The sequence below is a fragment of the Oncorhynchus keta genome, chromosome 3 (assembly GCF_023373465.1).
Source record: "Oncorhynchus keta strain PuntledgeMale-10-30-2019 chromosome 3, Oket_V2, whole genome shotgun sequence".
Classification (NCBI taxonomy): domain Eukaryota; kingdom Metazoa; phylum Chordata; class Actinopteri; order Salmoniformes; family Salmonidae; genus Oncorhynchus; species Oncorhynchus keta.
The window spans coordinates 3,620,148-3,635,967 of NC_068423.1; the positions used below are offsets into that span (position 1 = coordinate 3,620,148).

The 15,820-nt window shown below is 41.0% G+C and overlaps 1 protein-coding gene across 6 annotated transcripts in view; it reads left to right on the forward strand.

The window, feature by feature from the left end:
- Positions 1–15,708, forward strand: part of tlcd3bb (TLC domain containing 3Bb) — a 39,791-nt gene extending 24,083 nt beyond the window's left edge. For all 6 annotated transcript variants that reach the window (XM_035745180.2, XM_035745197.2, XM_035745166.2 and 3 more), the window contains 5 exons: positions 3,058–3,141; positions 7,017–7,239; positions 7,708–7,803; positions 11,796–11,905; positions 14,402–15,708. In XM_035745180.2, coding sequence (XP_035601073.1) covers positions 3,058–3,141; positions 7,017–7,239; positions 7,708–7,803; positions 11,796–11,905; positions 14,402–14,657 — 769 coding nt within the window. In that variant the 3' untranslated portion in view covers positions 14,658–15,708. The remainder of the gene's footprint in view (positions 1–3,057; positions 3,142–7,016; positions 7,240–7,707; positions 7,804–11,795; positions 11,906–14,401) is intronic.
- Positions 15,709–15,820: the final 112 nt, after the last annotated feature.

The following is a 15,820-nucleotide window of genomic DNA, read 5'->3' on the forward strand; positions in this document are numbered from 1 at the left end:
AATAATAGCGAAGACATCAAAACCATGAAATAACACATGGAATCATTTAAGTAACAAAAACGGTTAACCAAATCAAAATATATTTAAAATTCTTCAAAGTAGCTGGTTAAGTGTGACTTGAATTCTAAAAAATCACCAACAGTGTCAGCTATAAAGGACCACCACACCATCACACCTCCTCCTCCATGCTTCACGGTGGGAACCACATATGCGGAGATCATTGATTCACCTACTCTGCATCTCACAAAGACACGGCAGTTGGAACAAAAAATCTAATTTGGACTCAACAGACCAGAGGACAGATTTCCATCGTTCTAATGTCCATTGCTTGGCCAAAGCAAGTCTCCTCTTCTTATTGGTTTCCTTTAGTAGTGGTTTTGTTGCAGTAATTCGACCAGTCTCTTCTGAACAGTTGATGTTGAGATGTGTCTGTTACTTGAACTCTGTGAAGCATTTATTTGGTCTGCAATCTGAGGGGCAGTTAACGCTAATGAATTTATCCTCTGCCGCAGAGGTAATTCTGGGTCTTCCTTTCCTGTGGTGGTCCTCATGAGAGCCAGTTTCATCATAGTGCTTGATGTTTTTTGCGACTGCATTTGAAGAAACTTGAAAGTTCTTGAAATGTTCTGCATTGACTGACCTTCGTGTCTTTAAGTAATGATGGACTTGTCGTTTCTGTTTGCTTATTTGAGCTGTTCTTGCCATAATATGGACTTTGTCTTTTACCAAATAGGGCTATCTTTTGTATACCACCCCTACCTTATCACAACACAACTGATTGGCTCGAACGCATTAAGAAGGAAAGAAATTCCACAAATGAACTTTTAACAAGGCACACCTGCTAATTGAAATGCATTCCATGTGACTACCTCATGAAGCTGGTTGAGAGAATGCCAAGCGTGTGCAAAGCTGTTATCAATGCAAAAGGTGCTTCCTTTTGAAGAATCTCAAATATGAAATACATTTTGATTTGTTCAACACTTTTTTGGTTACTACATGATTCCATAGAAAATAGTAAAAATAAAGAATTACTCCTTGAATGAGTACGTGTGTCCAAACCTTTGACTGGTACTATGTACAGTTGAGTCGGACGTTTACCTACACCTTAGCCAAATACATTTACACTCAGTTTTTCACAATTCCTGACATTTAATCCTACTAAAAATTCCCTGTCTTAGGTCAGTTAGGATCACCACTTTATTTTAAGAGTGTGAAACATAAGAATAACATTAGAGAGAGTGATTTATCTAAGCTTTTATTTCTTTCATCACATTCCCAATGGGTCAGAAGTTTACATACACTCAATTAGTATTTGGTAGCATTGCCTTTAAATTGTTTAACTTGTGTCAAGTGTTTCGGGGAGCCTTCCACAAGCTTCCCACAATAAGTTGGGTGAATTTTGGCCCATTCCTCCTGACAGAGCTGGTGTAACTGAGTCAGGTTTGTAGGCCTCCTTGCTCGCAAATGCTTTTTCAGTTCTGTCCACAAATTGTCTATGGGATTGAGGTCAGGGCTTTGTGATAATACCTTGACTTTGTTGTTCTTCAGCCATTTGACACAACTTTGGAACTATGTTTGGGGTCATTGTCCATTTAGAAGACCCATTTGCGACCAAGCTTTAACTTCCTGACTGATGTCTTGAGATGTTGCTTCAATATATCCACGTAATTTTCCGCCCTCATGAAGCCATCTATTTTGTGAAGTGCACCAGTCCCTCCTGCAGAAAAGCACCCCACAACATGATGCTGCCACCCCCGTGCTTCACATTTGAGATTGTGTTCTTCGGCTTGCAAGCCTCCCCCTTTTTCCTCCAAACATAACGATGGTCATTATGGGCAAACAGTTCTTTTTTTGTTTCATCAGACCAGAGGACATTTCTCCAAAAAGTATGATCTTTGTCCCCATGTGCAGTTGCAAACTGTAGTCTGGCTTTTTTATGGCGGTTTTGGAGCAGTGGCTTCTTCCTTGCTGAGCAGCCTTTCAGGTTAGGTCGATATATGACTCGTTTTACTGTGGATATAGATACTTTTGTACCTGTCCTTTGCTGTTGTGTGGGACTGATTTGCAATTTTTGCACCAAAGTACGTTCATCTCTAGGATTCAGAAGGCGTCTCCTTCCTGAGCGGTATGACTGCTGTGTGGTCCAATGGTGTTTATACTTGTGTACTATTGTTTGTACAGATGAATATGTTTCCTTCAGGTGTTTGGAAATTGCTCCCAAGGATGAACAAGACTTGTGGGGTCTACAATGTCTTGGCTGATTTTTTTTTTGTTTTTTTGCCATGATGTCAAGCAGAGGCACTGAGTTTGAAGGTAGGCCTGGAAATACATCCACAGGTAAACCTCCAATTGACACACATGATGTCAATTAGCCTATCAGAAGATTCAAAAGCCATTACGTATTTTTCTGAAATTTCCCAATCAGTTTAAAGGCACAGTCAACTTAGTGTATGTAAACTTCTGACCCACTGGAATTGTGATACAGTGAATTATAAGTGAAATAATCTGTCTGTAAACAATTGTTGGAAAAATGACTTGTGTCATGCACAATGAAGATGTCCTAACAGACTTGCCAAAACTATAGTTTGTTAACAAGAAATTTGTGGAGTGGTTGAAAAACGAGTTTTAATGACGCCAACATAAGTGTATGTAAACTTCTGACTTCAACTGTATATATGCATGCTCTTCCTCGGTTCATCTTTCCTCAATTATTTCCGTTCTCTCTCTATGCTTTCTCAAAACGCATTGGAGAAGAAGGTCTGAGGGGATTGACCTTGGACTTTCTTTTTCAATATACATTTCAGAAGGAAGCGAGGAGATAGGATGTGAGGAATCGCTGAAAGACTAATTGAGATGGAGCCATTGGTTACCACTCAAAATAAATCAACACTAATTCTGTTTTATGAAGACTTTTGGTTAATTCTGATAATGACGAAGGATAACATTTTAGTAAAAATTGGATTTCACAATATTGTATGTTTTACCAGACATTTAGCAATTGTAGTCTGATGTTATAAACTATGTTAATGTTTAATTTCTCCTGCGGGCCTTTCTCAGGTTGGTGTCCTCTGTTCAGGCGATCATGGCCTCCTCTGCTGGTTACATCATTGCCTCCTCCTGTGATGACATCATTGAGGATCAGTAAGTGTAGAAATTCACCTCGTCCTTCTGACAAATGTTGTTACAGTAAGGCTCAGTCAGTAAAATTTGTAAAACAGACCAGGGCATGTTTGAGGCACTAAAATGGAAGAAAACAGACACAGTTGTTCAATAAGAAATTCCTACTTTTGTTTTCCGTTGTAAAACATTTTCAGTTTCTTGTCCTAATGAACACGCCCCAGAAAGAGACAGAAGATATCCGACTCATAAACCCCCCCCCCCCCATTTTTAGGCTCATTCAGCCTTGAGCGATATTTTACATCAGGCCATACTATAAATATTTTAAGTGAATTGTTAACTTCAGAATCATAATTTGTCAGTGTTTTTTTGTGCCTTGGGGTTGTCCCGATACTTGATTTGTCATGGCAAAAAAGAAGACACAAAGCAGACTCCTTTAAAAAGCTGCTGTATGTAGCCCTAAAATGTTGTGTGATAAATATTGGGAAATAAACAATTGCGAATTTAAAAAAAATCCTCTTTACAATGAAAAAGTAAGGTGACCCCTGAAAGCCAGATGGAAATCAAATCAAATTTTATGTGCCGAATACAACAGGTGTAGGTAGACCTTACAGTGAAAGCTTACCTACAAGCCCTTTTAACCAACAATGCAGGTTTAAGAAAACTAAGTGTTAAGTAAAAAATAGATAAGTAAAAAATAAAAGTAACAAGTAATTAAAGAGCAGCAGTAAAATAACAATAGTGAGGCTATATACAGGGGGTACCGGTCCAGAGTCAATGTACGGGGGCACCGGTTAGTCGAGGTAATATGTACATGTAGGTAGAGTTAAAGTCACTATGCATAGATAATAAACAGAGTAGCAGCAGCGTAAAAGAGGGGGGTGCAATACAAATAGTCTGGGTAGCCATTTGATTAGCTGTTCAGGAGTCTTATTGCTTGGAGGTAGAATCTGTTAAGAAGCCTTTAGGACCTAGACCATACCAGGCATCGTTGCAACCATGCTCTCGATGGTGCAGATGTAGAACATTTTGAGGACCTATGCCAAATCTTTTCAGTCTCCTGAGGGGGAATAGACTTTGTTGTGCCCTTTTGTGTAAATGAAACATGCATTCAGTCCTTATATTACTAATACACTAATACATAGGCTATGCTGCAGCAAATGTAGTCTCACTTCTCACAAGAAAAAAGTTACCATGATGAGATGAAAGGCCTACATGCATTGTGAACTGCACTCTATCTTGAAATGCGCTGTCTGGACACTTATTGGTAGATAGTCAATGTCTGCAATGTTTACCCATCTCTTTGAGCATGGTTGCAGTTATTAATTACACTTTGGATGGTGTATCAATACACTGTCAATACAAAGATACAGGCGCCCTTCCTAACTGCGTTGCCGAAGAGGAACGAAACCACTCAGGGATTTCACCATGAGGCCAATGGTGATTTTATTTTTAATTAATTAATTTTTATTATTATATATATTTTTTAAATGTAAGTTTAATGGCTGTGATAAGAGATCACTGAGGATAGATGAACAACATTGTACAGTGAACAAAAATATGAACGCAGCATCTAAAGTGTTGGTCCCATGATTAATGAGCTGAAATTAAATATCCCAGAAATATTCCATACGCACAAAAAGCTTATTTCTCTCAAATGTGCACACATTTGTTTTACATCCCTGTTAGTGAGCATTTCTCCTTTGTTAAGATATGCCACAGGACAAGTGTGGCATATCAAGAAGCTGATTAAACAACATGATCATTACACAGGTACATCTTGTGCATGGGACAATAAAAGGCCACTCTAAAATGTACTGTCTTGTCACACAACACAATGCCACAGATGTCTCAAGTTTTGAGAGAGTATGCAATTGGCATGCTGACTGTAGGAATGTCCACCAGAGCTGTTGCCAGAGAATTGAATGTTAATTTCTCTACCATAAGCCACCTCCAACATCATTTTTAAAAATGTGGCAGTACGTCCAACCGGCCTCACAACCGAAGACCACGTGTATTGCGTTATGTGGTCGAGCGGTTTGCTGATGTCAACGTTGTGAACAGAGTGCCCCATGGTGGCGGTGGGGTTATGGTGTTGGAAGACGAACATCGAACACGATTGCATTTTATCGATGGCAATTTGAGGCTCATTTCTTTTAAAGTGTCTGTGACCAACAGATGCATATCTGTAGTCCCAGTCATGTGAAATCCATAGATTAGGACCTAATTAATTAATTAAAATTCATTCCTTAATTCATTTAAATTCATTCCTCATATGAACTTTAACTGAGTAAAGTCATTAAAAAAGTTGCACGATGCGTTTTTGATATTTTTGTAAATTATAGTTACTCCACAGTACTAACATACATGACTGAGTGAAAAGAATGAAGCCTGTACAGAATACAAATATTCCTAAACATGCATCCTGTTTGCAATAAGGTACTAAAGTAATACTGCAAAAAATGTGATAAGAAAGGAACTTTTTGTCCTGAATACAAAGCGGTATAATTTGGGCAAACACAACGTACCACTCTTCATATTATCAAGCATGGTGGTGGCTGCATCATGTTATGGGTATGTTTTTCCTCGACAAGGACTAGGGAGTTTTTTTTATGATAAAAAATAAACAGAATATGCAAAATCCTTGAGGAACCTGGTTATCTGCTTTCCGACAAACACTGGGAGACTAATTCATATTTTAGTAGGTCAATAACCTAAAACACAAGGCCAAATATATATACTGTATTTTTTTTTTACCAAGACAACAATGTTCCTGAGATGCGTAGTTACTGTTTTGACTTAAATTGCCTTGAAAATCTATGGCAAGTCTTGAAAATGGCTGCCTAGCAATGATCAACAACCAATTTAACAGAGCTTAAATCATTTTTACAAAGAATAATGGGCAAATACGGTACAAAGCAGGTGTGCAAAGCTCTTAGACTTACCCAAAAAGACTCACAGCTGTAATCGCTGCCAAAGGTGATTGTAACATGTTGAATACTTATCTAATCAAGATATATTAGTGTTTTATTTTCCATTTAGATTATTTTTTACATTGACAAGAGTATTTTGTTTAGATCGTTAAAAAAAATGACAATTAAATCCAACAAAAAATGGATAGTCAAGGGATGTGAATTCCTTCTGAAGACGCTGTAGATTTTGTCCCACGTCCAAAATTGCATTCATGTCTGTCCCGTTAACCCGTTGGAATTCAGTTAATCCTAACAATATGCTGTTTAGAGAATCAAAAAACGTAGGATCATATGAATTTGGAGTATACACATTAAAAAAGGCGATTTTCTTTCCATTATGGATATTTAAGTGATTCTGCCTTCCTGGTCTTTGCCTTTACCCAATATGGTGATTTTGAGTTTCTTTTGTAACATTGATTACACCTTTTGTTTTGTTTGGGGCTGAAGAAAAATCAGCCAGTTTGTACAAATGGTTCTGCATTCTCTGTGCGTACTTTTGGAGCAGGTGTGTTTCTTGGAGCATTGTTTTATCAATATCGTTTCTTGCTAGGATATTGAGACAGATGGAATGTTTGATAGGACAATTTAGGCCTTTCACATTCCAAGAGAGAATGGCTAGTGTTGCCATTTATTTTTCAGAAAGGAATGTTAATGATATAATTGTTGTCTTTAGTGTTATTGAGCCCATGGATATGTAACAAAAAGCAGGACCCACACGGAAACCCTCCCATTGGTCCTTCCCCACCCAGAAAACCCTTGCTGTAAACCATACCACCACTCCCTAGTCTCCATCCCCAAACTTATATACCTTTTTGTAAAACCTTTTCAAATACGAATGCATCAAATCCAAATATTGTAGCCTTGCTTATTGAATGCCCACTGTTCAACTAAGTTACCTCTACCTATTTTTCTTCTTCTTTGTATCAGGCATTGGCTCACCAGCGCCTACATCCTCTTTGCCGTGCCCTACTTTGTGTACGACATCTACGCCATGTTCATGTGCTACTGGTACAAGCTGCGCATCAAGGGCCATGAAGGGGACAGCGGCGCCAAACCCCTGGGTGCGGCCCTGACCAGCTACCTGCGGCGCGAATTCCTCATGGTACTCCACCACGTCGTCATGGTCACCGTGTGCTTCCCCGTCTCTGTGGTAACTGTCGCCCAATGACGACATTCAAATGCTGGGAGAATGACGTGTGAGCGAGTGAGTGTTTATTGGTAGTATCTTGTGTGTGTCATTATTAAAGATATTTGCTGGTATTTGGTAGTGTACACAGGCAAATCTTTGTGGCCGTGTGGTTTGAGTGTCCGTCTGGATATTGGGAAGTTGGCTGTTTGATCCACAGTCGAGTCCAACCAAAGACTCCAAAAACCGTCTTGATGCCTCTGCTTGGTACTGAGCATTAGGAATACAGATGGATTGGGGGTAAGGCCCTGTGACAGACTAGCCTCCTGTCTTGGGGGTGTACTTGTACATCAAACTGCATCATGCTACAAAAACAGGATAAAGGCTCCTGCCCTATGGACAAGGCTTACTTTACACTGGTGAAAAGGTTTGTTGAAGGCTTGATGATAAAACATGACTTTCAATGAACTGTCTTCTTCCTCGTTCCCCCAGTTCTGGCGACAGGGCAAGGGGGATTACTTCCAAGGCGTCATGTTCTTGGCAGAAGTCAGCACTCCGTGGGTCTGTTTGGGAAAAATCCTCATCCAGGTACTTCAGTTTTTGAATTATTGTGTTCAAAGTACATTTTGAATTGCACACATCTCTAGGTGTCCCACCCGTGTTTCAATTTCTCAGACTTTTAATTGGACTGTTGGTTCCTGGCATGTGGCTCATCACGTGTGTGTGGTGTATAACAGCACATCTGTAATATGATTACCTTAATTACAGCAGTATACACTGAGTATACAACAAATTAACACCTGCTCTTTTCATGACAAGCTGACCAGGTGAATCCAGGTGAAAGCTATGATCCTTTATTGATGTCACTTGTTAAATCCACTTCAATCAGTGTAAATGAAAGGGAGATAGGTTAAATAAGTATTTTTAAGGCTTGATAAAATAGTCAAAAGTATGAGCACGTGTGAGTTGCGATTTATAGCAGAAAAATGCCGCAGTAGCTGTTTTAAAAGTATTTCTGCTGTTTTGTTTCATAGCTGCTAATTGCACAAATATATATGAATCCTATATCCCACCTCGTGCAGTGACACTGCCTGGCAAGGGAGCTGTGTGCATTGAGTGCTGGTAGATTAATTTTTGGAGGTGCAGGCATAGGTTGGCGCCGATAGACATGGCCGCAATGTTTCTAACTCGTAAGCAACTTTGCAGTTTTATTTATTTTTTGTTATTTCTCACATTATTAGCCCAGAATGTTTTTTGTGTTATTACATACAGAAATTACTTTTGGATATCAGAGCGGCAAATATATAATACGACTTTCCTGAAACTTTTTTCGTACCCCCCAAGGATGAACTTATCCCAGTGGCTGCTCCAATACACCGCCGTCAGAGAAGAGGTATTCGGAGTGAACTTTTAGTCCAACTCAGTAGGTGTGCACACCATCCACCGCTTCTGAGTGTATTGCTCACTAATGTTGTCCCAAGACAATAAAGTAGACGAGCTCAGGGCAAGGATCTCCTTCCAGAGATACATCAGGGACTGTAACATACTTTGTTTCACGGAATCATATCTCTCCTGATATACTGTCCCCATCCGTACAGCCAGCTCTCCGGAAGAAGAAAGGTGGAGGTGTATGTTTCATGATTAACTACTCATGGTATGATTGTGGTAACGTATAGGAACTCAAGTAGTTTTGTTCTCCTGACTTAGAATACTGAATACCTCACAATTAAATGCCGACTGCATTACATCCTGAGAGAATTATTTTCGGTCATTGTCACAGCCGTTTAAATTCCCCCTCAAGCCGATACCACGGCGGCTCTCAAGGAACTACACTGGACTTGTGCAAACTGGAAACCGCATATCCTGAGGCTGCATTTATTGTAGCCGGGGACTTTAACAAAGCAAATCTGAGTAAAAACCTACCGAAGTTCTCTTAACACATAGCCTGCAATACTCGCGCTTCAAAAACTCTCAACCATTGTTACTCTCCCTTCCGGAATGGCCACAAGGCTGTCCCCCGCCCCAATTCGGCAAATCAGATCACAACTCCATTCTGCTCTTCCCTAACTATAGGCAGAAACTCAAACAGGAAGTGAATAGACCTAGTGTCTATTCAATGCTGGTCTGACCAATTGGAATCCATGCTTCAAGATTGTTTAGGTGACGCAGACTGCGATATGTTCCGGGTTGACATTGTGACTGAGTACATTAGGAAGTGTATAGGGGATGTTGTTCCCAACGTGAATATTAAAACCAAAAACTATGGATAGTTTGCAGCCTTTGCGCAAAACTGAAAGTGTGAATCACTGCATTTAACCACGTCAAGGTGACTGGGAATATGGTTGAATACAAACAGTCCTGTTATGCCCTCTGTAAATCAATCAAACAGGCAAAATGACAGCACAGAGACTAAATGGATTCACAATTCCAGGGATTTCCAACAATCATGGTTAACAAAGGGAAAACCAACCACGTCACGGACACCGACGTCTTGCTCCCGGACAAGCTAAACACTTTCTTTGCCCGCTTTGAGGATAATACAGTGCCACTGGCGCGGGCCGCTTCTGAGGACTGTGAGCTCTCGTTCTCCATGGCCGACATGAGTAAGATATTTAAGCCTGTTAACCCTGAGAATGCGCAGACCAGCTGGCTGGAGTGTTTACGGATATATTCAATCTCTTCTTATCCCAGTCTGCTGGCGACCTGAAGCCTTCTTCACAATAATTGAACCGCTCTCCTTGAAGTTCTTGATGATCCGATAAATGGTTGATTTAGGTGCAATCTTACTGGCAGCAATATCCTTGCCTGTGAAGCCCTTTTTGTGCAAAGCAATGATGACGGCATGTGTTTCCGTACAGGTAACCATGATTGACAGAGGAAGAACAGTGATTCCAAGCACCACCCTCCTTTTGAAGCTTCCAGTCTCTTATTCGAACTCAATCAGCATGACGGAGTGATCTCCAGCCTTGTCCTCGTCAACACTCATACCTGTGTTAACAAGAGAATCACTGACATGATGTCAGCTGGTCCTTTTGTGACAGTGCTGAAATGTTGTGGAAATGTTTTTTGGGGGATTCAGTTCATTTGCATGGCAAAGAGGGACTTTGCAATTAATTGCAATTCATCTGATCCCTCTTCATAACATTCATGAGTATATACAAATTGCCATCATATAAACTGAGACACCTGCAGGCAGACTTAAAAGATTTTGTGAAGTGGCTGTTCCAATGTTAAGGTGAATTTGTGTCATTCTCAAAACTTTTGGCCATGACCTGTATATACTGCATTCTAGTGAAGCTCCGAGACATAATTGTGTCGAGGCACAGACCTTGGGAAGGGTACCAAAACATTTCTGCAGCATTGAAGGTCCGCAAGAACACAGTGGCCTCCATCATTCTTAAATCGAAGAAGTTTGGAACTACGACTCTTACTAGAGCTGGCCGCCCGGCCAAACTGAGCAATCGGGGGAGAAGAGCCTTGGTCAGGGAGGTGACCAAGAACCTGATGCTCACTCTGACAGACCTCCAGAGTTCCTCTGTGGAGATGGGAGAACCTTACAGAAGGACAACCATCTCTGCATCACTCCACCAATCAGGCCTTTATGGTAGATTAGCCAGACGGAAGCCACTCCTCAGTTAAATGCACATGACAGGCCACTTGGAGTTTGCCATGAGAAACAAGATCCTCTGGTCTGATGAAACCAAGATTGAACTCTTTGGCCTGAATGCCAAGCGTCACGTCTGGAGGAAACCTGGCACCATCCCTACGGTGAAGCATGGTGGTGGCAGCATCATGCTGTGGGGATGTTTTTCAGCGGCAGGGACTGGGAGACTAGTCAGGATCAAGGGAAAGATGAACGGAGCAAAGTACAGAGATCCTTGACAAAAACCTGCTCCAGAGCACTCAGGACCTCACTAGGGCGGAGGTTCACCTGTTAGCCTTTGAATACAGCCCCCTGTATTCTACTGGATTTAACCGAGGATACAATATTTGCCTGTCCACCTCCCTCCTCCCTTTACATCACACACCACCCCTGCCCTCCCCTTCCTTCCCTACAGTGTGTTGTGTAGAGTTGGGGCCAGATGCTTCTTATAACCTCTGTGCAAAGGGAACCATTTAAAGTAAACTACACAGTACAGTTTGGTGTGGTGTTATACATTTGATAGATACAAATTATACTTCTAGATGTGAAATTAAAATATTGAGGTTCTCAAATGTTGAACTGTTATCAAAACCTTCTCAATGTTGTTGCCTTGTAAAAGTTGTGCTAGCTGTCGATCAAACGCTTAGCTTGCTGGAGCAGAGAAGAAGTCTAGCAAGCCGGTGGAAACAGATGTTTTTGCAGAATATACTGTGTATAATGACGTTTTTCTCCCACACCTTAAGGCACTGTATTCTATACAAGCCCGCCTTTGGCTTGAAGCATGACAAGTATACTTTGTCCTCCATTTTCCACTTTTTGGTGTCCATGCAAAGTAGAGCAATAGGCCTATTAACTATTTTGGCTTTCACCAATCTGTACTGCTTGCGCTTTCTCCTTTTTTCTCTCCTCTTTCTCTCTCTCCCCTTTTTCCTCTCAGTACAAACAGCAACACACTCTCCTGCACAAAGTGAATGGGGCTACTATGCTGGTCACTTTTTTCACCTGTCGAGTCCTCCTCTTCCCTTTCCTCTACTACGCGTATGGCAGGTATGTCTCTGTCTGTCCCTCACTCTCTATCACGCTCTGCTTTCAAGCTGAGCTTAAAGGACTGATGTGCATGGGGATTTGGTCACATCTCTTATTTTTCTAACTCTTGTATCAGGGTTCGGGGGCTTGTGAAGAGAGCATCATTGTAATGGGTGGCTGTCAAGGGATAGTTCATATCTACATTTCATAATACTTTCAACATTTTCTCATTTGGAGTCCATGTACATTTAAGGCCAGATTCAGAGTTGAGATAAGCGTAAGGAACTCTGGCTTTAGCATTAATCATTTATTGACATCAATGGGAGCATAGCATGTGTGGATCTCATTTAATAGCCTGGCTACCCATCTACATCACTCTGGCCAAACGCCACGCCCACTAATGTTTCTTTGTGGGTCTCCCCAATGACTTCTCGAATGCAGACACATTCAAACCGTTCTAATTGGTCCCAGAAACTGATGGATTGGGCCAGAGACGGCCTACATGAATCATGTAATTTTGGCCTCAGCACAAAAGACATCTAGAATTGGTTCAGACTGATGTATAGAGCGATTTGATATAGCAGGAAAATTAAATTCAGAATGAGTCGTCAGGCAACTAATTTATGTCAAATTGAGCCATTTAAGGTCTACTGATGAATACAGAATGATGAAATATGGGTGAACAATCTCTTTAATGCCTCCGCCCCCCTTTTGTTAGTTCTACAATTGAAGTCGGAAGTTTACATACAGTTAGGTTGGAGTCATTAAAACTAGTTTTTCAACCACTCCACAAATTTCTTGTTAACAAACTACAGTTTTGACAAGTCGGTTAGGACATCTACTTTGTGCATGACACAAGTAATTTTTCCAACAATTGTTTACAGATTATTTCACTTATATAATTCACTGTATCACAATTCCAGTGGGTCAGAAGTTTACATACACTAAGTTGCCTGTGCCTTTAAACAGCTTGGAAAATTTCAGAAAAATAGGTAATGGCTTTAGAAGCTTCTGATAGGCTAATTGACATCCTTTGAGTCAATTGCAGGTGTAACTGTGGATGTATTTCCAGGCCTACCTTCAAACTCAGTCCCTCTTTGCTTGACATCATGGGAAAATGAAAAGAAATCAGCCAAGACCTCAGAAAATAAATTGTAGGCCTCCAAGTCTGGTTCATCCTTGGGAGCAATTTCCAAACGCCTGAAGGTATAAACACAATGGGACCACGCAGCCGTCATACCGCTCAGGAAGGAGACGCATTCTGTCTCCTAGAGATGAACGTACTTTGGTGCGAAAAGTGCAAATCAATCCCAGACCAACATTAAAGAACCTTTGAAGATGCTGGAGTAAATGGGTACAAAAGTATCTATATCCCCATAGTAAAATGAGTCCTATATCGAAATAAGCTGTAAGGCCGCTCAGCAAGGAAGAAGCCACTGCTCCAAAACCGCCATAAAAAGCCAGACTATGGTTTGCAACTGCACATGGGGACAAAGATTGTACTTTTTGGAGAAATGTCCTCTGGTCTGATGAAACAAAAATAGAACTGTTTGGCCATAATGATCATGGTTATGTTTGGAGGAAAAAGGGGGAGGCTTGCAAGACGAAGAACACCATCCCAACCGTGAAGCATGGGGGTGGCAGCATCATGTTATGGGGGTGCTTTGCTGCAGGAGGGACTGGTGCACTTCACAAAATAGATGGCTTCATGAGGGCGGAAAATTATGTGGATATATTGCAGCAACAATGGGTCTTCCAAATGGACAATGAGCCCAAGCATACTTTCAAAGTTGTGGCAAATGGCTTAAGGACAACAAAGTCAAGGTATTGGAGTGGCCATCACAAAGCCCTGACCTCAATCCCATAGAAAAATTGTGGGAAGAACTGAAAGAGTGTGCGAGCAAGGACGCCTACAACCCTGACTCAGTTACACCAGCTCTGTCAGGAGGAATGGGACAAGATTCACCCAACGTATTGTGGGAAGCTTGTGGAAGGCTACCTGAAACGTTTGACCCAAGTTCAACATTTTTAAGGAAATGCTACCAAATACTAATTGAGTGTATGTAAACTTCTGAACTACAACAATTTTTTTTCTGAGGTCTTAGCTGACTTCTTTTGATTTTCCCATGATGTCAAGCAAAGAGGGACTGAGTTTTAAGGTTGGCCTTGAAATACATCCACAGGTACACCTGCAATTGACTCAAATGATGTCAATTAGCCTATCAGAAGCTTCTAAAGCCATGACATCATTTTCTAGATGATGACCCATTGGAATTGTGATACAGTGAATTAATTTGTCTGTAAACAGTTCTTGGAAAAATGACTTGTGTCATGCACAAAGTTTATGTCCTAACCGACTTACCAAAACTTTAGTTTGTTAACAAGACATTTGTGGAGTGGTTGAAAAACGAGTTTTAATTTCTCCACCATCAGTGTATGTGAACTTCCGACTTCAACTGTATGTGGCCACTCTAAATCCCCCATGTGCCCATTCTCTTTATAATTCCCCCCCTCCAGGTACGCGTCCATTCCCCTCCACATGGTTCCTTTCAACGTGCCCTGGCAAGTTAACCTGGGCGCAGCTATGCTCATGGCCCCCCAGGTCTACTGGTTCTCCCTCATTTGTCGAGGGGCCCTGCGACTCTTCACTGGCTCTTCCCGCTCCCGGAGGCCCCCGGTCACTGCCAAGGATGACCTGGACGGACAGGCGCCGTCCCAGCCCGCCAATGGGTACAGCACTCGTGCCACAGAACAAAAGTCAGACTCTCACTGAGAAGTGGGCGGGAGGGTGAGAGGTAAGGAAGGTGGGGATAATGTACCGGTGGGTGAAGTTGAAAGGGAAAGAAAGGTAGTGAGACTTTGAACAAGCGTAAAAAAAAAGAAATGCTTCAAATGGTACCGTCTTTGTTGCCAGAATCTATACTCAATACCGATATTCTGCTTGTGCGAATAAAGGAATTGAAGGGAGCGTTTGCACATTTGAACAGCACACAACATATGCATCAGAAGCTTTTGTTCCCCCTGATGCACGTTGAGAATGGAGAGAGATTAGCCTGAAAGAAGTATAGCAAGTGAGAGGTGGACAGCGTCCTCGTGTAGATCAAATGAAATCCTGTCTGCCTAGGAGGTAAGTTAACACAGGAGTTAGTAATGTATTATACTGGTATGTTTAGTACATTGCTTTAGATAGGCCTAATTCGGCTTAGTAACAAGAAACGACCTCGCCCAAGCAGTATTTTGACTTGTTAGTATTTATCTGTATCCTTTGTACTCTTAACAAATGTGACTAGGGTGGAAGGGAGGTAACCTAATAAGACTATTATGCTGCCTTATCTCAATTGTTTGTGTGTGTACTACATTTTATTTATTTTAATGTGGAATATTTATTTTTTTCCTTGGATTGAAAATGTGACAAGTGTTCTTACCTTCACGTTGATTTGGATTGTAGTTCTGTTTCTGATCTCCCATTCTGTGTTTTTATTTTTCATCCATTTTGATCTCCAGTAGTTCAGGTAGCAAATGCATGAATCATTTCGCCTGTTGGCAGTTAAACTCTGCCGCCTTGCAACAGTTATTTTATTCAGTGTAGAGAATGTAATTTTGAGGAACAAAATGAATGGCCAATTTTGTGGGCCTTTGGGTTTCTATGCCCTACTTGGGTCCTTAACTTTTGACTGAGTGGTAATTGAAGCATATTAGGTAAATGAGTTAGTGCCAGTGCAACAACAAAAAAGCAGCCCTATTTATTCCACATACTGTCATTCATTGGCTGATGTTACACAAGTATTCTGCCCAAGAATATTTAATAAAAAATCAAAAACGTGTTTTATCACTGCTGTAATTAGTGAATTGCATAAATCGACCAGAATAGAATCAATACACTGTCTTGGTAGCATTTAGTATAGGTTGACCTTTCTAAAGCTCTTGAAACTGCTT